Consider the following 27,740-nt stretch of genomic DNA (forward strand, 5'->3'; position numbering starts at 1 on the left):
GTGAAGGAACCCTTAGGAGGCAGTGATCATAACATGACTGAGTTCACTGTGAAATTTGAAAAAGAGAAGCCGAAATCTGATGTGTCGGTATTTCAGTGGAGTAAAGGAAATTACAGTGGCATGAGAGAGGAACTGGCCAAAGTTGACTGGAAAGGGACACTGGCGGGAAGGACGGCAGAGCAGCAGTGGCTGGAGTTTATGCGAGAAGGGAGGAAGGTGCAAGACAGGTATATTCCAAAAAAGAAGAAATTTTCGAGTGGAAAAAGGATGCAACCGTGGCTGACAAGAGAAGTCAAAGCCAAAGTAAAAGCAAAGGAGAGGCCATACAAGGAAGCAAAAATTAGTGGGAAGACAGAGGATTGGGAAGTTTTTAAAAGCTTACAAAAGGAAACTAAGAAGTCATTAAGAGGGAAAAGATGAACTATGAAAGGAAGCTAGCAAGTAATATCAAAGAGGATACTAAAAGCTTTTTCAAGTATATAAAGAGTAAAAGACAGGTGAGAGTAGATATAGGACCGATAGAAAATGATGCTGGAGAAATTGTAACGGGAGATGAGGAGATGGCAGAGGAACTGAACGAGTATTTTACATCAGTCTTCACTGAGGAAGACAGCAGGATACCGGACACTCAAAGGTGGCAGGGAAGAGAAGTGTGCGCAGTCACAATTACGACAGAGAAAGTACTCAGGAAGCTGAATAGTCTAAAGGTAGATAAATCTCCTGGACCAGATGGAATGCACCCGCGTGTTCTGAAGGAAGTAGCTGTGGAGATTGCGGAGGCATTAGCGATGATCTTTCAAAAGTCGATAGATTCTGGCATGGTTCCGGAGGACTGGAAGATTGCAAATGTCACTCCGCTATTTAAGAAGGGGGCAAGGAAGCAAAAAGGAAATTATAGACCTGTTAGCTTGACATCGGTGGTTGGGAAGTTGTTGGAGTCGATTGTCAAGGATGAGGTTACAGAGTACCTGGAGGCATATGACAAAATAGGCAGAACTCAGCATGGATTCCTTAAAGGAAAATCCTGCCTGACAAACCTATTACAATTTTTTGAGGAAATTACCAGTAGGCTAGACAAGGGAGATACAGTGGATGTTGTATATTTGGATTTTCAGAAGGCCTTTGACAAGGTACCACACATGAGGCTACTTAATAAGATAAGAGCCCATGGAATTACGGGAAAGTTACATACGTGGATAGAGCGTTGGCTGATTGGCAGGAAACAGAGAGTGGGAATAAAAGGATCCTATTCTGGTTGGCTGCCGGTTACCAGTGGTGTTCCACAGGGGTCCGTGTTGGGGCCGCTTCTTTTTACATTGTACATCAACGATTTGGATCATGGGATAGATGGCTTTGTGGCTAAGTTTGCTGATGATATGAAGATAGGTGGAGGGGCCGGTAGTGCTGAGGAAACGGAGAGTCTGCAGAGAGACTTGGATAGATTGGAAAAATGGGCAAAGAAGTGGCAAGTGAAATACAATGTTGGGAAGTGTATGGTTATGCACTTTGGCAGAAAAAATAAATGGGCAGACTATTATTTAAATGGGGAGAGAGTTCAAAGTTCTGAGATGCAACGGGACTTGAGAGTCCTCGTACAGGTTAGGGTTAACCTCCAGGTTGAGTCGGTGGTGAAGAAGGCGAAAGCAATGTTGGCATTCATTTCCGGAGGAATAGAGTATAGGAGCAGGGATGTGATGTTGAGGCTCTATAAGGCGCTCTTGAGACCTCACTTGGAGTACTGTGGGCAGTTTTGGTCTCCTTATTTAAGAAAGGATGTGCTGACGTTGGAGAGGGTACAGAGAAGATTCACTAGAATGATCCCGGGAATGAGAGGGTTAACACATGAGAAACGTTTGTCCGCTCTTGGACTGTATTCCTCGGAGTTTAGAAGAATGAGGGGGGACCTCATAGAAACATTTCGAATGTTGAAAGGCATGGACAGAGTGGATGTGGCAAAGTTGTTTCCCATGATGGGGGAGTCTAGTCCGAGAGGGCATGACTTAAGGATTGAAGGGCACCCATTCAGAACAGAAATGCGAAAAAATTTTTTTAGTCAGAGGGTGGTGAATCTGTGGAATTTGTTGCCACGGGCAGCAGTGGAGGCCAAGTCATTGGGTGTATTTAAGGCAGAGATTGATAGGTATCTGAGTAGCCAGGGCATCAAAGGTTATATTGAGAAGGCAGGGGAGTGGGACTAAATGGGAGAATGGATCAGCTCATGATAAAATGGCGGAGCAGACTCGATGGGTCGAATGGCCAACTTCTGCTCCTTTGTCTTATGGTCTTATATTCGCGGGGATGAAGTGGGGGGGGGCGAGGTATTCCTCACTGGCGGTGGAGGGGTGGGTCTATATTGAGGGAAACTGAAGATCAGTGGGCCAGGGAGACCTGAATCAAGCCCCAGGGTGGCATTCATGTCTCTGATCGATAGAATTGGGAAGGAATGTTTGCTGCAGTTATAATTATTCCTACCCCCCCTTACTCTCTTCCCTCCCTTTCCTCCCTCCCCTCTTCTCTCCCTCCCTCCCCTCTCTCTCCCTCCTTCCCCTCTCCCTCCCTCCCCTCTCTCTCCCTCCCTCCCCTCTCTCTCCCTCCCTCCCCTCTCCCTCCCTCCCCTCTCTCTCCCTCCCTCCCCTCTCTCTCCCTCCCTCCTCTCTCTCTCCCTCCCCTCCCTCCCTTCTCCCTCCCCTCCCTCCCTTCTCCCTCCCTCCTCTCTCCCTCCCTTCTCCCTCCCTCCTCTCTCCCTCCCTCCCCTCCCTCCCCTCTCTCTCCCTCCCCTCTCTCTCCCTCCCCTCTCTCACCCTCCCCTCTCTCACCCTCCCCTCTCTCACCCTCCCCTCTCTCTCCCTCCCCTCTCTCTCCCTCCCCTCTCTCTCCCTCCCCTCTCTCTCCCTCCCCTCTCTCTCCCTCCCCTCTCTCTCCCTCCCCTCTCTCTCCCTCCCCTCTCCTCTCCCCTCTCTCCCTCCCCTCTCCCTCCCCTCTCTCTCCCTCCCCTCTCCCTCCCTCCCCTCTCTCTCCCTCCCTCCCCTCTCCCTCCCTCCCCTCTCTCTCCCTCCCTCCCCTCTCTCTCCCTCCCTCCCCTCTCTCTCCCTCCCTCCCCTCTCTCTCCCTCCCTCCCCTCTCTCTCCCTCCCTCCCCTCTCTCTCCCTCCCTCCCCTCTCTCTCCCTCCCCTCTCTCTCCCTCCCCTCTCTCTCCCTCCCTCCCCTCTCTCTCCCTCCCTCCCCTCTCCCTCCCTCCCCTCTCCCTCCCTCCCTCCCTCCCCTCTCTCCCCTCTCTCTCCCCTCCCCCCCCTCTCCCTACTATCCCGGTGCCACCATCTCCCACTCACCCACGATCCCCCCTCCACCCCACAGGGAAGTCCCTCTGGACTCTGGTGGTCGAGCAATTTGAAGATTTACTGGTGCGGATCCTGTTACTCGCTGCCAGCATCTCGTTTGTGAGTACTGCCTGCCTCTGGATTCCACCATTCCTCCTGTCCCATCCTCTTCACTCAACCTGCACGGTATCTGACCACCATCGCTACATACCCCGTGTTTTGTTCAGCTACTTCTGTTTGGGACCACAGGAAAACATGACATAATGGTGCTGAGGGAGATTCACTCTGGGTCTGACCCCGGGAGTGTGTGATGGGACGGCGCGGAGGGAGATTCACTCTGTGTCTGACCCCGGGAGTGTGTGATGGGACGGTGCGGAGGGAGATTCACTCTGTGTCTGACCCTGGGAGTGTGTGATGGGGCGGTGCGGAGGGAGATTCACACTGTGTCTGACCCCGGGAGTGTGTGATGGGACGGTGTGGAGGGAGATTCACTCTGTGTCTGACCCCGGGAGTGTGTGACGGGACGGTGCGGGGGGAGATGTGTGATGGGACGGTGTGGGGGGAGATTCGCTCCGTGTCCGACCCCTTTTTTTTTACAAAATTCTTTATTACAAATGTCGGTGCTATACAATATTTACAAACCCAGTGACTAACATATTTACTACACTACAAACAGACAATACATCTTAAACCAATATATTGCCATCCTCATCAATGATGGCATTTACACCCCGCGGAGCCCAACGGTCCCGGAACACCTCTACGGTCGCCGTGGACTGTGCGTATTCCTTTTCAATGTTCACCCGGGCACGAACATACCCCCTAAACATAGCCAGGCAGTCCGCCCGGGGAGAACCTCCTGCCACCCTTTTCCAGGAGCCACGGATGGCAATTTTCGCCAGCCCCAGGAACAAGTTGACAAGGACATCCTCATCCCTCTGTGCCCCCCTCCTTACTGGATGACCATATATAAATAGGGTGGGACTGAAATGCAACCAGAAGGCGAGAAGCAGCCCACGCAAAAACGCGAAAAGGGGCTGCAGCCTCACACACTCCACGTACATGTGGTACACGGTCTCCTCCAGCCCGCAGAAGTGACACGCGGCTGGGAGATCCGTGTACAGACTAAAGAACTTATTGCAGGGCACCGCTTTATGCAGCACCCTCCAGCCGAGATCCCCAAGGTGCATGGGGAGGACTCCCTTGTAAAGGGACTTCCATTGGGGACCCCCCTCACCTCCAGGTGGAAAGACCGACCGCCATGGCGTGTCGGGACGGTGGACAAAGGCTAGGAAGTGGAGGGTGTGGAGCAGCAGCCCATAAAGGTACCTCCTGCCTGCATCCCTGAATGGGATTGTGGGTGTCGATGAAAGACGGCTCAAGTTGTGTGGATTCGTCTCTCGGGTAAGGCTGCGGGGCCTGGGCCCGACGAGCAGCTCAGCTTGAGTCGATCCACACACCTGAGCCGCACCGACATCCGCTGAGGCAGGGCAAGGGTCGGCCAGGACCCCGCCCTCTGCCAGAGGAGGGGATTCCCGGCCTGAGGCAACCATGTTCCAGACTCTCAGTAGGTCCTGATAGAAGCCGGGCAGCCTCTGCAAAGCAGCACGGCTGACGCCTGCCGGTGGTAGCTGCATATCTTCGTGAAGGCAGCAGCCCCTCCGGAGGAAGAAAGTCGCCAACACGTGCCACCTGGGAGGGCGCTCGGCGTACAGGAATCTCTGCAGAGTCCTGAGGCGGAGAGCCGCCAGTCGTGTGCGTACACACACCAGCGACTGTCCGCCCTCTCCTACTGGGAGACTCAGAACCGCTGCAGAGACCCAGTGTTTCCTGTTTCCCCAGAAGAAGTCCACCAGCTTCCTCTGCATTCTCGCAACAAAAGGGGCAGGGGGGGGCCAAGGTGACCATCCGGTACCACAACATGGAGGCCACCAGCTGGTTTATGACCACCACCCTGCCTCGATAGGAAAGCACCCTGAGAAGGCCTGACCAGCGCCCTAGCCGGGCCATGACCTTTGTCTCCAGGTCCTGCCAGTTCGCCAGCCAGGTCTCCCCAGAAGGACTCAGGTAGACTCCCAGATAGAGAAGACGTCTGGTGCTCCACTCAAAAGCTCTCATCTCCTCCGGCAGGGAGTCCACCTGCCACTGGCCTACTAAGAGTCCGGAACATTTCGCCCAGTTGATCCTGGCGGAGGATGCCGCCGAGAAAACATCTTGGCACTCGCGCATCCTCCGCAGGTCACAGGGGTCTGTCATCATGAGGAGTACGTCATCGGCGTAGGCCGAGAGGACGACCCTCATGTCCGGTTCGCGCAGAACCAGACCTGTCAGCCTTCGCCGAAGAAGGCCGAGGAATGGCTCGACACAGATCGCATACAGTTGACCGGACATGGGGCACCCTTGACGCACTCCTCTTCGGAAGTGGATAGGTCCTGTCAGTGATCCGTTGATCTTAACTAGGCACTCTGCGGCAGAGTACAGGAGCCGAACTCGGGCCACAAAGTGTGGTCCGAGCCCAAAAGCCTGCAGGGTGCCCAGCAGGAAACTGTGGTCCACCCGGTCAAACGCCTTCTCCTGGTCAAGAGAAAGAAACGCTGCCGGGGTCCCAGTCTCCTGGAGCAAGTGGATCAGGTCCCGTACTAGGTGGACATTGTCCTGGATGGAGCGGCCCGGGACCGTGTAAGATTGGTCAGGATGGACCACCTGTCCAATTACCGAACCCAGACGGTTGGCCATTGCCCGGGCGAAGATCTTGTAGTCCGCGCACAAGAGGGAGACCGGCCGCCAGTTCTTTTGCAGGCGGAGGTCTCCCTTCTTGGGCAGTAGGACCACAACAGCTCTTCGCCATGAGAGGGGCATTTCTCCGGTGGCTAGGCTCTCCCCTAGGACAAGGCTGTAATCATCCCCCAGGACATCCCAAAAAGCCTGATAAAACTCAACACTCAGTCCATCCAAACCAGGGGACTTGCCCCTCCGGAGTTGCCGAAGGGCAGTGGACAGCTCCTCCCGAGTCAGGGGGGCATCCAGACGCACTGCATCCTCTGGACTGACCTTAGGCAAATCCTTCCAGACCTCATTGCACGCCTCCGCATTTGACGGATCAGGCGAGAATAAGGACCGATAGAATGAACGGACCTCGTTGTTAATTCCATCAGGGTCCGTGATGGAGGAGCCATCGGCAGCCAGCAATTCCACTAGCTGCTTTTGAACTCCCCGCCACCTCTCCAACGAGTAGAAGAAGGGTGAGCCACGGTCCAAATCCTGCAGCATTTGGATCCGTGACCTCACGTACGCACCTCGGGACTGCTGAAGCTGCAAGTCCCTTAGTGCGTCCTTCTTCTCCTGGTATTCCTGCCACAGCTGCTGGTCTCCAGTGGTCGGACCGAGGCGGGACTCCAGGTCAAGCAACACTCTCTCAAGCCGCTCAATCTCAGAGCCCCGCCCTTTGGTCGACCCCCTAGTGTACTCCCGACATAAAAACCGGATGTGGGCTTTGCCCACATCCCACCATAGCCGTAGGGAGCAGAACTCTCTCCGCCTCTCCTTCCAGGAGACCCAGAACGCTCGGAACGAATCCCGGAAACGGCTGTCCTCCAGCAGCCGGTTGTTAAAATGCCAATACCCGGATCCCACCCGAGGGTGTAGTGGAATAAATTCCATCCACACAAGGTGATGATCCGAGCACGACACTGGCCGCATGGAGGACGCCGACACGCGGGAGGCGTAGGCCCGAGAGATGTAAATGCGGTCTATCCTGGAACCTCCTTCTCTAGACCTTCTCGAGAAGGCGCTAGAGTTGGGGTGAAAATTCCGCCAGCTGTCCACCAAGTCAAAGGAGCCGACTAGCTCCTTTAACTTTTTTGCTGATGCTGGGTCGCGTTGGAGGCCCGAACGGTCCTCCGCCTCGAGGGTACAATTGAAATCTCCCCCGAGGATGACGCAGTCCCCAGGATCGATGGAGCTCAGCAGGGTGGACAGCTGACAGAATAGGCGCGTCTGCATCACACCGCGCCTGGGAGCGTACACATTGATAAAATGCAATGGTACGCCATCCAGGCGCACAACCAGGTGGAGCAGACGGCCGGGCACAACGTCTTGGACTCTTTCAACTACTGGCTGGAAGGTCGGGGCCAACAGGATCGCCACCCCGCTAGAAATGGAGCTGAGGTGGCTCATGTAGACCCCGCCCTGCCACTCCAGGAGCCAAGCAGACTCGTCCCCAGGGATGGTATGGGTTTCCTGCAGGAAACTCACCGTATACCGCCCATCCCTGAGGACTGAGAGATTGTTATGCCTGCGAAGAGGACCCCTGCTGCCGTTTACATTGAGACTAGCTATGGTAAGCTTCATGGCGGGAACACACTAGGTCTCAGCAGCTGCGCCCATTTCGGTGAGAGCGGAGGCGCCTTCCACCACACTGTCCGGAAAGAAAGCAAGGATACCTTTTGCTTTCCGGGCTCGAGCGGTACCAGCAACACCCTGTGACCCACCATCCCCCGTAGGAGCGAGGCTGCTTCTCCCTCTGATGTCCCTTACTAGGTCATCCAGGAAAGATTTTAGTTGCCGTCTGTCGTTCCCCACCACCGCATTCCTCTTTCCCTTTCCCTTTCGTCTGAGGATGACTCGCAGGGACCTCACCAGCCTCGGCATGCTGGGCCAGCGAAGCGAGGCTAGCTGAGGCCGGTGCTTGGCACCCTCAGAGGTGAGAATGAAATGCTTAATTTCCTCTACAGGTATCAATGGGGATTTCTCAGGAGGGGTGAGGATGTCCATTGTTTCACTATCGAAAGAGTCCCCCTCCAACCCGTCACTGCAGACAGAATCCCCATCGGCCTCCCCGCATGTTCCAATAGATGGCTGCGCCTGCGACCCACACAGCGCAGCGGGCACCTCGCTCTTACCTGCCTTCTCCACCGTCGCATCAGCCTCATCCACATTTGCGACAGTGGAGAGACAATCCCCAGGGACTCCCTGCAAGTCATTTATTGCTGGGGTCGATGTGCACAGAATATCGTCCTCCCTAGGGGGCAGGCATAGAGGGGAACCCGGCACCTTTGGTCCAAGGGATTCATAAGCCGCCTGGTGCTGAGAATGAGAGAGCTTTGCCTCGTCTCCTCTTACACTATTCGGTACACTGGCCTCCAGAGAGGCGCTGACTTGTAGGTCCTGGGTGGAGGCCTCCAGGGCTGCCTCGTTTGTGCAAACAGGCCTATCACAAGCTTTTTGCACAACCACACCATCTACCCCAGGACTGGTGGCTACATCTGAGGACTCAGGTTTAGAACCAACCCCTACCCGGATTCCCACCCCTTCCTGGGACTCCCCCGCATCTACATCCCCTGCCCTCTTGCGGGAACGTTCCCTTCTCCTCTTCACGCTGGAGGAGCACACAGGTGCAGGCTTCACCGATGGGGCGGCGCCTTCTGTTTCCATCGCCCCGTCTGCTTGCGCACCTCCCCGAGCCCCACGCTCCACTTCAGACGAAATGGGTGTGAGCTCTGCGGCCTCAAAGGCCCGCTTCTTACTATGTTTAGATTTCCCCTTTGCCTTCTTACTCCGCACAGACTCCACCCCGTCCCCCACCTGAACTACAGGGAGAGGAGCAGGGACCGACCCAACCGTAGAAGTAGGGACAGGGGTAGGGGTAGGGGCAGGGTGAGGGGCTGGGGCAGGATCACGGGCGGGGGCAGGGTCAGATGCAGGTGCAGGCGCACGCGCAGGAGTAGGATCAGGGGCAGAGGTAGCTGCGGCACTGGTGCCCGAAGTGGGCTCCCTCGGGTTCCGGGCGGCAGGACAGTCCCTCCGAAAGTGCCCCACCTCCCTGCACGCATGGCACTGTGGGCGCTCGGAGCTCCAGTAAACCTGATAATCTACTCCCTCGTGCCGGACAGTAAAGCGGCCCTCAACATCGTCCTCCCTTTCCAGCTGCATGAAAACCTGACGCCGGAAAGAGATTACGGTGCGGAGGGTGCGTCTCTTAAATTTGTGTCGGATGGCAGTAATCTCCGACCTTACTTGCCCTAAACGGGCCAGTGGGGGAAGCAAGTCCTCATTTGGAATGAAAGGCTTAACATGCCCAAGCACGATACGTTGCGTGGGGGCCGTCACCAGCTCCATAGGTAAAAAGATGTTGTCCACCGTGACTCCCCTGCTTAGGGCCCGGTGCACTAGCTCTTCATTCACCAGATAGAACACCGCCTTTCCGAACTCCTTCTCGGTGGCCAGAATACCACCTTTCCCCACAAGGTCCTCCATTGCCTCTGTACACTTTTCTAGTGTCATTCCAGGGCGCAAAATACATTGCACCCCACGTTCCACCTTCACCGACCGAAACAGGGCATTGTCCGAGGCCGGGGAGGCAGCCGCCCTTGCGTAACTCCCCGAAGGCCCGCGACTCCCTGGAGACCGGTCCGGCATGCTGGCGCTCTTTCCAGTCCGAGAATTTTGCGGCGGTGCCAGTTAGAAGTCCTGGAGCGAGTCGAATAACTGGCCGGGAAAGTTTGCAGTCGACAGTTCCTCGCTGGCTCGGCGCCAGGAAAGGCTCCGTCGGACTTGCAGAGACCCAGGCCGGGAGAGGCCGAAACGTCCTTCCAGATGCTCCGGCACCGGCACCGACACTGGACGAAAAATCAGGAAAACAATGGAGGAGGAACGTTGCCCCGATGTCAATGGGGGGAAAACGACGGCGTTTGCCTCCGGTTTTGGAGCGAACCGGCTTACTGGCGAGTTGCCAGCGGCCGCAGCTGGGAGCTACGCAGTAAGCAGCCGCCAACAAACCCAGTCCAAACCGGCAGCAAAAACTCCACACCGAGCTTCCACGCCAACGCCGTCACTCACTCAGTTGTCCAAGAGACTTTTAGAGCCACCTCCAAAGTATTCCACGAACTTTATCCAGTAGTTTTCCTTCGATTTCTCCCAGCTCAGTCAGCACAGCTCCTCTCTGTGTCTGACCGCGGGAGTGTGTGACGGGACGGTGCGGAGGGAGATTCACTCTGTGTCTGACCCCGGGAGTGTGTGATGGGACGGTGTGGGGGGAGATTCACTCTGCGTCTGACCCCGGGAGTGTGTGATGGGACGGCGCGGAGGGAGATTCACTCTGTGTCTGACCCCGGGAGTGTGTGATGGGACGGTGCGGAGGGAGATTCACTCTGTGTCTGACCCCGGGAGTGTGTGATGGGATGGTGTGGGGGGAGATTCACTCTGTGTCTGACCCTGGGAGTCTGTGATGGGACGGTGCGGAGGGAGATTCACTCTGTGTCTGATCCCGGGGGTGTGTGATGGGACGTTGTGGAGGGAGATTCACTCTGTGTCTGACCCCGGGAGTGTGTGATGGGACGGTGTGGGGGGAGATTCACTCTGCGTCTGACCCCGGGAGTGTGTGATGGGACGGCGCGGAGGGAGATTCACTCTGTGTCTGACCCCGGGAGTGTGTGATGGGACGGTGCGGAGGGAGATTCACTCTGTGTCTGACCCCGGGAGTGTGTGATGGGATGGTGTGGGGGGAGATTCACTCTGTGTCTGACCCCGGGAGTCTGTGATGGGACGGTGCGGAGGGAGATTCACTCTGTGTCTGACCCCGGGAGTGTGTGATGGGACGGTACGGAGGGAGATTCACTCTGTGTCTGACCCCGGGGGTGTGTGATGGGACGGTGTGGAGGGAGATTCACTCTGTGTCTGACCCCGGGAGTGTGTGATGGGACAGTGCGGAGGGAGATTCACTCTGTGTCTGACCCCGGGAGTGTGTGACGGGAGGGTGTGGAGGGAGATTCACACTGTGTCTGACCCCGGGAGTGTGTGATGGGACGGTGCGGGGGGAGATTCACTCTGTGTCTGACCCTGGGAGTGTGTGATGGGATGGTGTGGGGGGAGATTCGCTCTGTGTCTGACCCCGGGAGTGTGCGATGGGACGGTGCGGGGGGAGATTCGCTCTGTGTCTGACCCCGTGTGTGTGATGGGACGGTGCGGGGGGAGATTCGCTCTGTGTCTGACCCCGGGAGTGTGTGATGGGACGGTGTGGAGGGAGATTCATTCTGTGTCTGACCCCGGGAGTGTGTGATGGGACGGTGCGGGGGGAGATTCGCTCTGTGTCTGACCCCGGGAGTTTGTGATGGGACGGTGCGGAGGGAGATTCGCTCTGTGTCTGACCCCGGGAGTGTGTGATGGGACGGTGTGGAGGGAGATTCGCTCTGTGTCTGATCCTGGGAGTGTGTGATGTGACGGTGCGGGGCGAGATTCGCTCTGTGTCTGACCCCGGGAGTGTGCGATGGGATGGTGTGGAGGGATTAAGAATTGGGCTGAGCAGTGGGGATGGGAATGGTTGTGCAACTCCGGCGAATCAAGCTGTCGGTTCCACTCTTCCTCGGGGACTTGCGGCCCAGCCCCGAGGAATGCCTTCTGTAAACACAGGAGGTTCCCAGAGTTAGCAGTTCCAGACACACCCTGCCCCAGCGCGCCGGGGCAAGGAGAGTCCTCTCCCACCCTCCAACACTCCCCCGACCTCCCCCACCCCTGACCACACTCCTCTCTCATCCCCCTGCCCTTCCAGCCCTCCTTTACTCCCTCCTCCCGCCCCACCTCGTCCTTCCCTTCTGCCCCGTCCCGCCCCTCCACTCCCCATTCCCTCCTCGCCATGCCCTCTCCAGGTGCCATGCCATCCCTGCCTGGGGCTGGTCTGGGTGTGTCCCTGTTTACTTGTGGAGCGTCACTTTTTTATCATAGCTTTCTTTCCCTTCTCTATCCCAGAATCTTGCACTGCGCCCTTTCCCCACGCCTGCCTCCTCCCCCCCCCCCCGCGTACTCAGGGACCGTCTTTCCCAGACCCTGCCGACCTCCATGCCCCTCCTCCTCGGCAGGCCTGTGGGAACACTGGCAAGAAGATTGATAATTTCCTGCACTGTTTGGGAAAAAACATGTTCAATTCCCCGGGGTGCTGCTGGGAATGTTTGCTTCAAAAATTCCTGCAATTTCTGCGCCAAGAGGTAAACAGGCTGTTTGGGACCTTCACTCTGGCCCCCTTGTGGAGAGACTGCGTTCTGCATGAGCATGTTTCTCACAGAGTGAAGATCACTCCGCACCGTCCCATCACACGCTCCCGGGGTCGGACACAGAGTGAATCTCCCTCCACACCGTCCCATCACACACTCCCGGGGTCAGACACAGAGTGAATCTCCCTCTGCACCGTCCCGTCACACACTCCCGGGGTCAGACACAGAGTGTATCTCCCTCCGCACCGTCCCATCACACACTCCCAGGGTCAGACACGGAGCGAATCTCCCTCCACACCGTCCCATCACACACTCCCGGGGTCGGACACAGAGTGAATCTCCCTCCGCACCGTCCCATCACACACTCCCGGGGTCAGACACAGAGTGAATCTCCCTCCACACCGTCCCAACGCACACTCCCGGGGTCAGACACAGAGTGAATCTCCCTCCACACAAATCCCATCACACACTCCCGGGGTCAGACACAGAGTGAATCTCCCTCTGCACCGTCCCATCACACACTCCCGGGGTCAGACACAGAGTGAATCTCCCTCCGCACTGTCCCATCACACGCTCCCGGGGTCGGACTCAGAGTGAATCTCCCTCCGCACCGTCCCATCACACACTTCCGGGGTCAGACACAGAGTGAATCTCCCTCCACACCGTCCCATCACACGCTCCCAGGGTCAGACACAGAGTGAATCTCCGTCCGCACCATCCCATCACACACTCCCGGGGTCAGACACAGAGTGAATCTCCCTCTGCACCGTCCCATCACACACTCGCGGGTTCAGACACAGAGTGAATCTCCCTCCACACCGTCCCATCACACACTCCCGGGGTCAGACACAGAGTGAATCTCCCTCTGCACTGTCCCATCACACACTCCCTGGGGGTCAGACACAGAGCGAATCTCCCTCCACAGCGTCCCATCAAACATTCCCGGGGTCAGACACAGAGTGAATCTCCCTCCGCACTGTCCCATCACACGCTCCCGGGGTCGGACTCAGAGTGTATCTCCCTCCGCACCGTCCCATCACACACTCCCGGGGTCAGACACAGAGTGAATCTCCCTCTGCACCATCCCATCACACACTCCCGGGGTCAGACACAGAGTGAATCTCCCTCCACACCGTCCCATCACACACTCCCGGGGTCAGACACAGAGTGAATCTCCCTCCACACCGTCCCATCACACGCTCCCGGGGTCAGACACAGAGTGAATCTCCCTCCACACCGTCCCATCACACACTCCCGGGGTCAGACACAGAGTGAATCTCCCTCCACACCGTCCCGTCACACACTCCCGGGGTCAGACACAGAGTGAATCTCCCTCCGCACCGTCCCATCACACGCTCCCAGGGTCGGACTCAGAGTGAATCTCCCTCCGCACCGTCCCATCACACACTCCCGGGGTCAGACACAGAGTGAATGTCCCTCCGCACCGTCCCATCACACACTCCCGGGGTCAGACACAGAGTGAATCTCCCTCTGCACTGTCCCATCACACACTCCCTGGGGGTCAGACACAGAGCGAATCTCCCTCCACAGCGTCCCATCAAACATTCCCGGGGTCAGACACAGAGTGAATCTCCCTCTGCACCGTCCCATCACACACTCCCGGGGTCAGACACAGAGTGAATCTCCCTCCGCACTGTCCCATCACACGCTCCCGGGGTCGGACTCAGAGTGAATCTCCCTCCGCACCGTCCCATCACACACTTCCGGGGTCAGACACAGAGTGAATCTCCCTCCACACCGTCCCATCACACGCTCCCAGGGTCAGACACAGAGTGAATCTCCGTCCGCACCATCCCATCACACACTCCCGGGGTCAGACACAGAGTGAATCTCCCTCTGCACCGTCCCATCACACACTCGCGGGTTCAGACACAGAGTGAATCTCCCTCCACACCGTCCCATCACACACTCCCGGGGTCAGACACAGAGTGAATCTCCCTCTGCACTGTCCCATCACACACTCCCTGGGGGTCAGACACAGAGCGAATCTCCCTCCACAGCGTCCCATCAAACATTCCCGGGGTCAGACACAGAGTGAATCTCCCTCCGCACTGTCCCATCACACGCTCCCGGGGTCGGACTCAGAGTGTATCTCCCTCCGCACCGTCCCATCACACACTCCCAGGGTCAGACACAGAGTGAATCTCCCTCTGCACCATCCCATCACACACTCGCGGGTTCAGACACAGAGTGAATCTCCCTCCACACCGTCCCATCACACACTCCCGGGGTCAGACACAGAGTGAATCTCCCTCCACACCGTCCCATCACACGCTCCCGGGGTCAGACACAGAGTGAATCTCCCTCCGCACCGTCCCATCACACACTCCCGGGGTCAGACACAGAGTGAATCTCCCTCCACACCGTCCCGTCACACACTCCCGGGGTCAGACACAGAGTGAATCTCCCTCCGCACCGTCCCATCACACGCTCCCAGGGTCGGACTCAGAGTGAATCTCCCTCCGCACCGTCCCATCACACACTCCCGGGGTCAGACACAGAGTGAATGTCCCTCCGCACCGTCCCATCACACACTCCCGGGGTCAGACACAGAGTGAATCTCCCTCTGCACTGTCCCATCACACACTCCCTGGGGGTCAGACACAGAGCGAATCTCCCTCCACAGCGTCCCATCAAACATTCCCGGGGTCAGACACAGAGTGAATCTCCCTCCGCACTGTCCCATCACACGCTCCCGGGGTCGGACTCAGAGTGTATCTCCCTCCGCACCGTCCCATCACACACTCCCAGGGTCAGACACAGAGTGAATCTCCCTCTGCACCGTCCCATCACACACTCGCGGGTTCAGACACAGAGTGAATCTCCCTCCACACCGTCCCATCACACACTCCCGGGGTCAGACACAGAGTGAATCTCCCTCCACACCGTCCCATCACACGCTCCCGGGGTCAGACACAGAGTGAATCTCCCTCCACACCGTCCCATCACACACTCCCGGGGTCAGACACAGAGTGAATCTCCCTCCACACCGTCCCGTCACACACTCCCGGGGTCAGACACAGAGTGAATCTCCCTCCGCACCGTCCCATCACACGCTCCCAGGGTCGGACTCAGAGTGAATCTCCCTCCGCACCGTCCCATCACACACTCCCGGGGTCAGACACAGAGTGAATCTCCCTCCGCACCGTCCCATCACACACTCCCGGGGTCAGACACAGAGTGAATCTCCCTCCACACCGTGCCATAGGACATGCTCCCTAATCCAGGCAGCATCCTGGTCAATCTCCTCCGCACCCTCTCTAATCCAGACAGCATCCTGGTCAATCTCCTCCGCACCCTCTCTAATCCAGGCAGCATCCTGGTCAATCTCCTCCGCACCCTCTCTAATCCAGGCAGCGTCCTGGTCAATCTCCTCTGCACCCTCTCTAATCCAGGCAGCATCCTGGTCAATCTCCCCTGCACCCTCTCTAATCCAGGCAGTGTCCTGGTCAATCTCCTCCGCACCCTCTCTAATCCAGGCAGCATCCTGGTCAATCTCCTCCGCACCCTCTCTAATCCAGGCAGCATCCTGGTCAATCTCCTCCGCACCCTCTCTAATCCAGGCAGCGTCCTGGTCAATCTCCTCCGCACCCTCTCTAATCCAGGCAGCGTCCTGGTCAATCTCCTCTGCACCCTCTCTAATCCAGGCAGCATCCTGGTCAATCTCCCCTGCACCCTCTCTAATCCAGGCAGCGTCCCGGTCAATCTCCTCTGCACCCTCTCTAATCCAGGCAGCATCCTGGTGAATCTCCTCTGCACCTTCTCTAATCCAGGCAGCATCCGGGTCAATCTCCTCTGCACCCGCTCTAATCCAGGCAGCATCCTGGTGAATCTTCTCCGCACCCTCTCTAATCCAGGCAGCGTCCTAGTCAATCTCCTCTGCACCCTCTCTAATCCAGGCAGCGTCCTGGTCAATCTCCTCTGCACCCTCTCTAATCCAGGCAGCGTCCTGGTCAATCTCCTCTCCACCCTCTCTAATCCAGGCAGCATCCTGGTCAATCTCCTTTCCACCTTCTCTAATCCAGGCAGCGTCCTGGTCAATCTCCTCTGCACCCTCTCTAATCCAGGCAGCGTCCTGGTCAATCTCCTCTGCACCCTCTCTAATCCAGGCAGCATCCTGGTGAATCTCCTCTGCACCCTCTCTAATCCAGGCAGCATCCTGGTCAATCTCCTCTGCACCCTCTCTAATCCAGGCAGCGTCCTGGTCAATCTCCTCTGCACCCTCTCTAATCCAGGCAGCGTCCTGGTCAATCTCCTCCGCACCCTCTCTAATCCAGGCAGAATCCTGGTCAATCTCCTCCGCACCCTCTCTAATCCAGGCAGCGTCCTGGTCAATCTCCTCTGCACCCTCTCTAATCCAAGCAGCGTCCTAGTCAATCTCCTCTGCACCCTCTCTAATCCAGGCAGCATCCTGGTCAATCTTCTCTGCACCCTCTCTAATCCAAGCAGCGTCCTGGTCAATCTCCTCCGCACCCTCTCTAATCCAGGCAGCATCCTGGTCAATCTCCTCTGCACCCTCTCTAATCCAGGCAGCGTCCCGGTCAATCTCCTCTGCACCCTCTCTAATCCAGGCAGCGTCCTGGTGAATCTCCTCTGCACCCTCTCTAATCCAGGCAGCATCCTGGTCAATCTCCTCTGCACCCTCTCTAATCCAGGCAGCATCCCGGTCAATCTCCTCTGCACCCTCTCTAATCCAGGCAGCATCCTGGTCAATCTCCTCTGCACCCTCTCTAATCCAGGCATCGTCCTGGTCAATCTCCTCTACATCCTCTCTAATCCAAGCAGCATCCTGGTCAATCTCCTCTGCACCCTCTCTAATCCAGGCAGCGTCCCGGTCAATCTCCTCTGCACCCTCTCTAATCCAGGCAGCGTCCTGGTGAATCTCCTCTGCACCCTCTCTAATCCAGGCAGCATCCTGGTCAATCTCCTCTGCACCCTCTCTAATCCAGGCAGCATCCTGGTCAATCTCCTCTGCACCCTCTCTAATCCAGGCAGCATCCTGGTCGATCTCCACTGCACCCTCTCTAATCCAGGCAGCGTCCTGGTCAATCTCCTCTGCACACTCTCTAATCCAGGCAGCATCCTGGTCGATCTCCTCTGCACCCTCTCTAATCCAGGCAGCGTCCTGTTGAATCTTCTCTGCACCCTCTCTAATCCAGGCAGCGTCCCGGTCAATCTCCTCTGCACCCTCTCTAATCCAGGCAGCATCCTGGTGAATCTCCTCTGCACCCTCTCTAATCCAGGCAGCATCCTGGTGAATCTCCTCCGCACCCTCTCTAATCCAGGCAGCGTCCTGGTCAATCTCCTCTGCACCCTCTCTAATCCAAGCAGCGTCCTAGTCAATCTCCTCTGCACCCTCTCTAATCCAGGCAGCATCCTGGTCAATCTCCTCTGCACCCTCTCTAATCCAAGCAGCGTCCTGGTCAATCTCCTCCGCACCATCTCTAATCCAGGCAGCATCCTGGTCAATCTCCTCTGCACCCTCTCTAATCCAGGCAGCGTCCCGGTCAATCTCCTCTGCACCCTCTCTAATCCAGGCAGCGTCCTGGTGAATCTCCTCTGCACCCTCTCTAATCCAGGCAGCATCCTGGTCAATCTCCTCTGCACCCTCTCTAATCCAGGCAGCATCCCGGTCAATCTCCTCTGCACCCTCTCTAATCCAGGCAGCATCCTGGTCAATCTCCTCTGCACCCTCTCTAATCCAGGCATCGTCCTGGTCAATCTCCTCTACACCCTCTCTAATCCAAGCAGCATCCTGGTCAATCTCCTCTGCACCCTCTCTAATCCAGGCAGCGTCCCGGTCAATCTCCTCTGCACCCTCTCTAATCCAGGCAGCGTCCTGGTGAATCTCCTCTGCACCCTCTCTAATCCAGGCAGCATCCTGGTCAATCTCCTCTGCACCCTCTCTAATCCAGGCAGCATCCTGGTCAATCTCCTCTGCACCCTCTCTAATCCAGGCAGCATCCTGGTCGATCTCCACTGCACCCTCTCTAATCCAGGCAGCGTCCTGGTCAATCTCCTCTGCACACTCTCTAATCCAGGCAGCATCCTGGTCGATCTCCTCTGCACCCTCTCTAATCCAGGCAGCGTCCTGGTGAATCTCCTCTGCACCCTCTCTAATCCAGGCAGCGTCCTGGTCAATCTCCTCCGCACCCTCTCTAATCCAGGCAGCATCCTGGTCAATCTCCTCTGCACCCTCTCTAATCCAGGCAGCATCCTGGTGAATCTCCTCTGCACCCTCTCTAATCCAGGCAGCATCCTGGTCAATCTCCTCTGCACCCTCTCTAATCCAGGCAGCATCCTGGTCAATCTCCTCTGCACCCTCTCTAATCCAGGCAGCATCCAGGCAGCATCCTGGTCGATCTCCTCTGCACCCTCTCTAATCCAGGCAGCATCCTGGTCAATCTCCTCTGCACCCTCTCTAATCCAGGCAGCGTCCCGGTCAATCTCCTCTGCACCCTCTCTAATCCAGGCAGCATCCTGGTGAATCTCCTCTGCACCCTCTCTAATCCAGGCAGCGTCCCGGTCAATCTCCTCTGCACCCTCTCTAATCCAGGCAGCGTCCCGGTCAATCTCCTCTGCACCCTCTCTAATCCAGGCAGCATCCCGGTCAATCTCCTCTGCACCCTCTCTAATCCAGGCAGCATCCTGGTCAATCTCCTCTGCACCCTCTCTAATCCAGGCAGCGTCCCGGTCAATCTCCTCTGCACCCTCTCTAATCCAGGCAGCATCCTGGTGAATCTCCTCTGCACCCTCTCTAATCCAGGCAGCGTCCCGGTCAATCTCCTCTGCACCCTCTCTAATCCAGGCAGCGTCCCGGTCAATCTCCTCTGCACCCTCTCTAATCCAGGCAGCATCCTGGTCAATCTCCTCTGCACCCTCTCTAATCCAGGCAGCATCCTGGTCAATCTCCTCTGCACCCTCTCTAATCCAGGCAGCATCGTGGTCAATCTCCTCTGCACCCTCTCTAATCCAGGCAGCATCCAGGCAGCATCCTGGTCGATCTCCTCTGCACCCTCTCTAATCCAGGCAGCATCCTGGTCAATCTCCTCTGCACCCTCTCTAATCCAGGCAGCGTCCCGGTCAATCTCCTCTGCACCCTCTCTAATCCAGGCAGCATCCTGGTGAATCTCCTCTGCACCCTCTCTAATCCAGGCAGCGTCCCGGTCAATCTCCTCTGCACCCTCTCTAATCCAGGCAGCGTCCCGGTCAATCTCCTCTGCACCCTCTCTAAAGCTTCCACATCCTTCCTGTAATGAGGGGACCGGAACTGAACACAACACTCCAAGTGTGGGTCGAACCAGGGTTCTCTGGAGCTGCAACGTTACCTCACGGCTCTTAAACTCAATCCTTTGACTCACGAAGACCAACACACCAAACGTCAGATTAACCACCCTCTCAATTTGCAGGGCAACCTTTGAGGGATCTATTCACAGCCGTCTGCACCCTCCACAACTCCACCGACCCTCGTGTCATCTGCATGCTTACCAACCCACCCCTCCACTTCCTCATCCAAGTCGTCTATAAAAATCACAGAGATCGGGGGGCGGGGAGGGGGTGTCCCAGAGCAGATCCCTGTGGAACGCCGCCGGGAACCGACCTCCGTGCGGAGCTCGTTCTGCCTGCATTGGTCCGCTGCCTTCTGCGGGAGAGCGAGTTTGGAATCAGCACCACCAGGTTTCCCAGCCTCCTGACTTAACTGAGTGATCCTACCACGGGGAACCGTATCGAATGCCTTACTGAAGTCCATAGACACCACATCCACCGCTCCACGTCCATCAGTGCGCTTTGTCACCTCCTCAAAGAATTCAGTCAGGCTCCTGCCCCTCACAAAGCCATCCTGACTATCCCAAATCAGACGATGATTCTCCAGCTGTTCGTAAATTCTCTCTCTTGAGAATCCTCTCCAATATTTTGACCACCGCTGAAGTAAGACTCACCGATCTATAATTTCCGGGGTTGTCCCTACTCCCTTTCTTGAACCTCGGAGCAATATTTGCCGCCCTCCAATCATCCGGTGCTGCTCCTTGTTGGCGAGGATCGTTTTACTTTGGCTTCAAGTTTGACCTTGAAGCCAGCACCGACCCCGGACCCAGCCTGCCCACCCCGTGTCGCCCGTCTGTGTTGAAGCCCAGATGGTTATGGCCCCTCACACACTGAGAGATTAAAGGCTTCCCTCTCTACGTAAGTCCGTCAGAAACAGGAGCAGGCGTCGGCCATCTGGCCCATCGAGCCTGCTTCGTGATTCAATAAGATCATGGCTGTTCTGGCCACGGACTCATCTCCACCTGCCTGCCTTTTCCCCCATAACCCTTCATAGTCATAGTCATACTTTATTGATCCCGGGGGAAATTGGTTTTCGTTACAGTTGCTCCATAAATAATAAATAGTAATAGAACCGTAAATAGTTAAATAGTAATATGTAAATTATGCCAGTAAATTATGAAATAAGTCCAGGACCAGCCTATTGGCTCAGGGTGTCTGACCCTCCAAGGGAGGAGTTGTAAAGTTTGATGGCCACAGGCAGGAATGACTTCCTATGACGCTCTGTGCTACATCTCGGTGGAATGAGTCTCTGGCTGAATGTACTCCTGTGCCCACTCAGTACATAATGTAGTGGATGGGAGACATTGCCCAAGATGGCATGCAACTTAGACAGCATCCTCTTTTCAGACACCACCGTCAGAGAGTCCAGTTCCATCCCCACAACATCACTGGCCTTACGAATGAGTTTGTTGATTCTGTTGGTGTCTGCCACCCTCAGCCTGCTGCCCCAGCACACAACAGCAAACATGATCGCACTGGCCACCACAGACTCGTAGAACATCCTCAGCATCGTCCGGCAGATGTTAAAGGACCTCAGTCTCCTCAGGAAATAGAGACGGCTCTGACCCTTCTTGTAGACAGCCTCAGTGTTCCTTGACCAGTCCAGTTTATTGTCAATTCGTATCCCCAGGTATTTGTAATCCTCCACCATGTCCACACTGACCCCCTGGATGGAAACAGGGGTCACCGGTACCTTAGCTCTCCTCAAGTCTACCACCAGCTCCTTAGTCTTTTTCACATTCCCATACTGCGCAAAAATTGATCCAACTTCAATGGGCAGAGAATTGCACAGATTCTTCACTCCCTTGGAGAAGCAGTTCCTCCTCATCTGCGTCCTAGATCTGCTCCCCTGAATCTTGAGGCTGTGTCCCCTCGTTCTAGTCTCACCTACCAGTGGAAACAACCTTCCTGCCTCGATCTTATCTACCCCTTTCATCATTTTATATGTTCCTATAAGATCTCCTCTCATCCTTCTGAATTCCTTCCAGTGAGTTCAGCCCCAGGCAACTCAATCTCTCCTCATAGTCTAACCCCCTCATCTCTGGAATCAACCTCCTCTGCACCGCCTCCAAAGCCGGTATATCCCTCCTCGACGCAAACACGAGGAATTCTGCGGATGCTGGAAATTCAAGCAACACACATCAAAGTTGCTGGTGAACGCAGCAGGCCGGGAAGAGGTACAGTCGACGTTTCAGGCCGAGACCATTGGTCAAACCCTAATGCGGCTCACCGCTGATTGCCAACCGGAGTAACACTCATGTATCCCAATTCTCTGCTTTCTATTAGCTCACCAATCCTCTATCCTTGCTGATACATCACCCCCAACTCTGTGCATCTTTACGGATCAGTCTTTTATGTAACACCTTCTGGAAATCGGAGTACATAACATCCATTTATTCCTCTCTATCCGCTGTGCTCGTTACGTCCCCAGAGGACTCCAGTAGGTTTGTCAAACAGGAGCTGCCTTTGCTGAATCCGTGCTGCGTCTGCCTGAATGGATCCATTTCTTTCCAGATGCCTCGCTGTTTCTTCTTTAATGATAGCTTCAAGCATTTTCCCAACTACAGATGTTAAACTAACTGGCCGATAGTTACCTGCCTTTTCCCTGCACCCTTTTCTGAACATTTGCTGTCTTCCAAACTGCCGGGACCTGTGCAGAGAATTTTTTTTTCAGACTATGAGGACACTCAGTCCTCGTTTATTGTCATTTAGAAATGCATGCATTAAAAAATGATACAACGTTCCTCCAGAATGATATCACAAGAAAACACAGGACGAACCAAGACTAAAACTGACAAAACCACATAATTATAACATACAGTGCAAAGCAATACCGTAATTTGATAAAGAGCAGACCATGGGCACGGTAAAAACAAAAGTCTCAAAGTCCTGATAGCCCCATCATCTCAAGGCGGCAGAAGGGAGAAACTCTCCCTGCCATGAACCTCCAGGCGCCAACAACTCCCGATGCAGCACCATTGGAAGCATCTGACCGCAGCGGACTCTGAGTCCATCCGAAAACTTTGAGCCTCGGACCAGCCCCTCCGAGCACCATCTCTGCCGAGCGCTTCGACCCCGGCCCCGGCCGCCAAGCAACAAGCAAAGCCGAGGACTCGGGGCCTTCCCCTCCGGAGATTCCGGTTACCGCACAGTAGCAGCGGCGGCCAAGCGGGCATTCCAGAAGTTTCTCCAGATGTTCCTCCGCGTTCTCACGCCCGCCTCCATCAAATCAGTATTGTGCCCGGCACCGCGCTTGACGGATAACAGACATCACCACCGCCATCTTCTCCTCCTTTCACCAAAGCCTCTACTATAACTTCTGCTATTTCTTTCAGTACCTTGGGATGCATTCCTTCAGGACCAGGGGACTTGTCTATCTTCAGGCCCACAAGTTTGCTCAGTGCTACCTCTGTAGTGATAGCTACCGCATCGAGGTCCTCACCTCCTCTTACACCCATAACATCTCTCCTTGGCGTGTTAGATGTGTCCTCCACTGTGAAGACAGAACAAAATAGTCATTCAAAACCTCAGCCATTTCCTCATTACCCAATATCAATTCCCCCATCTCATCCTCCAAGTGGAGTTACCTTCACTTTAGTCACCTTCTTCTGCTTTATATAATCCTACAAACTTTTACTATCCATTTTTTAATATTTTGTGCTAGCTTATTTTCATAATCTAGCTTCCCTTTCTTTGGAGGAACAACACCCTGGATTCCGTCTGGGTAGCCTCCAACCTGATGGCATGAACATTAACTTCCGCTAATGCCCCACCTCCCCCTCTTTTCCCCATCCGTTATTTATTTATATACACACATTCTTTCTCTCTCTCTCTCCTTTTTCTCCCTCTGTCCCTCTCACTATACCCCTTGCCCATCCTCTGGGTTCCCCCCCCCTTTTCCTCCTCTCTAGGCCTCCTGTCCCTTGATCCTCTCGTATCCCTTTTGCCTATCACCTGTCCAGCTCTTGGCTCCATCCCTTCCCCTCCTGTCTTCTCCTATCATTTTGGATCTCCTCCTCCCCCTCCAACTTTCAAATCCCTTACTCACTCTTCCTTCAGTTAGTCCTGACGAAGGGTCTCGGCCCAAAACGCCGACTGCACCTCTTCCTTCAGATGCTGCCTGGCCTGCTGCGTTCACCAGCAACTTTGATGTGTGTTGCTTGAATTTCCAGCATCTGCAGAAGTCCTCGTGTTTCCCTTTCTTTATTGCTTACTTAATGGTTCTTTGTTGGTTTTTGAAGGTTTCCCCAGTTTCCCACTATTCTTAGCGACTTTGTACGCACGAGCTTGTAATTTGATGCCTTCTTTTACTTCCTTGGTTGTCGAAGGCTGGCTCTCCCCACCCTCACCGTCCTTGCTCTTCACTGCAATATACTTTTGTTGAGCACCGTGAAAAACCTCTTTGAAAGTCTTGCTCAACTGTCCCACCACCATCTAGCCTGTGTTCCCAGTCTACACCAACCAAATCCTCCCTCATCTCAACGTAGTCTCCGTTGCTTAGACATAATACACTGGTTTTAGAGTGAACTGTTGCACCCTCCATTTGGATGAGAAACTCGGTCATACTGTGATCACTCTTTCCGAGAGGATCCCTAACAACAAGGTCACTAATTTTACCTGTCATAGAACATAGAACGTAGAATAGTACAGCACATTACAGGCCCTTCGGCCCACAATGTTGTGCCGACCCTCAAACCCTGCCTCCCATATAAGCCCCCACCTTAAATTCCTCCATATACCTGTCCAGTAGTCTCTTAAACTTCACTAGTGTATCTGCCTCCACCACTGACTCAGGCAGTGCATTCCACGCACCAACCACTGTCTGAGTAAAAAACCTTCCTCTAATATCCCCCTTGAACATCCCACCCCTTACCTTAAAGCCATGTCCTCTTGTATTGAGCAGTGGTGCCCTGGGGAAGAGGCGCTGGCTGTCCACTCTATCTATTCCTCTTATTATCTTGTACACCTCTATCATGTCTCCTCTCATCCTCCTTCTCTCCAAAGAGTAAAGCCCTAGTTCCCTTAATCTCTGATCATAATCCATACTCTCTAAACCAGACAGTATTCTGGTAAATCTCCTCTGTACCCTTTCCAATGCTTCCACATCCTTCCTATGGTGAGGTGACCAGAACTGGACACAATACTCCAAGTGTGGCCTAACCAGAGTTTTATAGAGCTGCATCATTACATTGCGACTCTTAAACTCTGTCCCTCGACTTATGAAAGCTAACACCCCATAAGCTTTCTTAACTACCCTATCCACCTGTGAGGCAACTTTCAGGGATCTGTGGACATGTACCCCCAGATCCCTCTGCACCTCCACACTACCAAGTATCCTGCCATTTACTTTGTACTCTGCCTTGGAGTTTGTCCTTCCAGTGTACCACCTCACACTTCTCCGGGTTGAACTCCATCTGCCACTTCCCAGCCCACTTCTGCACCCTATCAATTGCCTCATTGCACAGGATAGCACGTTCCCTTGTAGGTTCAGTAACATGCTGTTCAAGGAAGCCATCAAGGATACATTCTATGAAGTCCTCCTCAAGGCTACCTCGAACAACTTGATTCACCCAATCTACGTGCAAGTTAAAGTCCCTCATGATAACTGCTGTTCCATTCCCACGAGCCTCAGATGAGTCCTGACGAAGGGTCTCGGCCTGAAACGTCGACTGCACCTCTTCCTAGAGGTGCTGCCTGGCCTGCTGCGTTCACCAGCAACTTTGATGTGTGTTGCTTGAATTTCCAGCATCTGCAGAATTCCTCGTGTTTAAGCCTCAGATGTTTCTCTGTTTATCGCCTGTGTCACTGTAATGTTACTATTCGGTGGCCGATAGACAACTCCCACCAGTGATTTTCTTTCCCCTTTTCAATTCCTAATCTCTACCCAGATGGATTCAACAGTCTGCCCCTCAGATCTTGTATCATCTCTCACGATCGCCCTGATCTCATCTTTAATTAAGAGCGCTACCCCACCTCCCTTACCGTCCTGCCGATCCTCCCGTATTACCTGATATCCTTGGATATTTAATTCCCAGTCCTCCCCACCCTGCGGCCACGTCTCTGTAACGGCCACTAAATCTAACTTGTGATTTGTGCCACAAGTTCACTGACCTTGTTTTGAATACTATGGGCATTCAAACAAAGTGCCCTTACACTCATTGTGCTTTTAAAGTCCTGTAATCTTTTTCTCTTTGGCACTTGACTTTTCTTCACTCCTCTCTTACTTTTTTTTGTCTTTCCTTTTTTTGGTAATTTTTTATTGAAATTCATCATCAAACAAAACTTTCCATGAGATGTATATTTCAGATGTTACGTACCCCGTAACTGGGTTACCAAACCAGCAGAAATGGACCACTAGTTGGAGTCTGGTTAACAGAAACTAATAAAGTTTTATTGTTGTTCGTCCATCGTTGGCGTCGATGAGGACCTTGACACCAATATGATGGTGTCGAGACTAGCACATGATTTGGATTTAAGTGAGGGAGAGTTGCGCAGCGTCAGCCTCACTCTCTCTGCCCAATTCCCATCTGGATCCAGTGGCAAGACAGAGTCTAGACGGCTGGAGATGGGACTAGGCGCAATGGATGACCAGGACGTCTTCTGTGTCTTGTCCTGCTCTACACGTTCCACGACGCTTGCAGAGACTGCCTTCTTGACCGTTGGACCTTCCGTTGGTCTCGTCCGCTCAATCCGCCAGAGTCTGTCTTCACATGCTGGGATAGACAACTCCCTATCTCACCGAGGGTTTATTTAAAGTTTTATTAAAGAAATAAGCAACACAGTACTCTAATCGTAAGGATATAAATGCACCAGGTTAGCAATGATAAAACACACGTGCATAGAACTAGAGTAATGGGAATCAACCAAGCTCTATCGCAGTCTAGGGGTAAAATGATCAGTCTCAAGTGACGTAGAGTTCAGTTCAGCTTAGTACAGTTCGCAGTAATCGCTGTTGTGCCGTTGGAGAGAGAGAGATAGAGATATGCACATCTGATTCAGCAGACCTTTGATGTTCTTCGCAGTTGGCTTTCGGGCGGACCCTTTTATGTCTTCTGTGGTCACCGACTGTGACCCCTCCGTTCCGGATACGACCATTCTTCCGCGGTGAACCCGGCACCCAGGCAAGGGCGGACACACACACCAGGTTCCCACCGATCGTACCCTTTTCACCCTGTCAGTCTATGGTTGGTTCCCTCGAACCAGACCTCCAACACACACCAACTTGTGGGGGCACACCGCTCTTCCAGGGTCTCGTTATCTTGTGGTGTGTGTCGTGCCTTAGCGAACCTGTTCTTTTTATCCCCCCGCTGGGGTATCGCCTGTCCATCAAACTTCAAACAGTTCAGGTTCAAAGCAACCGGTCTGTCAATATTCTGAAATGTGTTTCTTTCTCGTTAATCTCTCTCTTCTCTCTTATTAGCATTTTGAATGTTTCTCCATTGTCTCACTTATCTCTCTCTCATTAACATCAATCTTCTGATAACTTGGTTTTTGTCACACAGATACTGTACATATAGTCATATTTGTCACAAATCTCCACATAATATTTATCTGAGGTATACACTTATAGAAAGGAGAGGAAAGAAAGAACAATCAAAAGAAGAAAACTATGTATAAAGTAGGGAGTGATCTTTTTTTTACAACGTATTCATTGACTTGTGAGAATAAAATCAGGCCTATGAGGTGTTATGTAGCTAAACCATTTTTCCCAGTATGAATCAAATTGTTCCAACTTATGATTAACAGATGCTGTTATCTTCTCCATTTTGTAAATGTCCATTGTAATTTCCATCCATACGTTTAAAGTTCTCCTGAGATAACCATTTCCTGGTAAGGGTCTTTTTACCAGCCGCCAGTAGTATATTCATTAAATATTTATCTCTTTTCAACCATACTTGAGGTCTATACCCAAAATATATGGTCTTACTCTCTAAGGGAATTTCACATTTAAAGATGTCTTGTAGGGCATTGTGTTATCCCACTCCAATAGTCTGTGATAACGGGGCATTTCCAGAAGATATGATAACGGTTTGCATTTTGATTTCCACAATTTCTCCAGCAAACAGGGAGGTTACTATCATAATGGGATTTC

The 27,740-nt window shown here is 54.2% G+C and overlaps 1 protein-coding gene across 1 annotated transcript in view; it reads left to right on the top strand.

Moving 5' to 3' along the window:
• LOC134341803 (sarcoplasmic/endoplasmic reticulum calcium ATPase 2-like) overlaps positions 1–27,740 on the top strand; it is a 117,232-nt gene that overhangs the window by 19,394 nt on the left and 70,098 nt on the right. Inside the window, exon 3 of the mRNA XM_063039736.1 lies at positions 3,355–3,437. Coding sequence (XP_062895806.1) covers positions 3,355–3,437 — 83 coding nt within the window. The remainder of the gene's footprint in view (positions 1–3,354; positions 3,438–27,740) is intronic.

This window comes from Mobula hypostoma, unplaced genomic scaffold (assembly GCF_963921235.1).
Source record: "Mobula hypostoma unplaced genomic scaffold, sMobHyp1.1 scaffold_66, whole genome shotgun sequence".
In the NCBI taxonomy this organism is placed as follows: Eukaryota; Metazoa; Chordata; class Chondrichthyes; order Myliobatiformes; family Myliobatidae; genus Mobula; species Mobula hypostoma.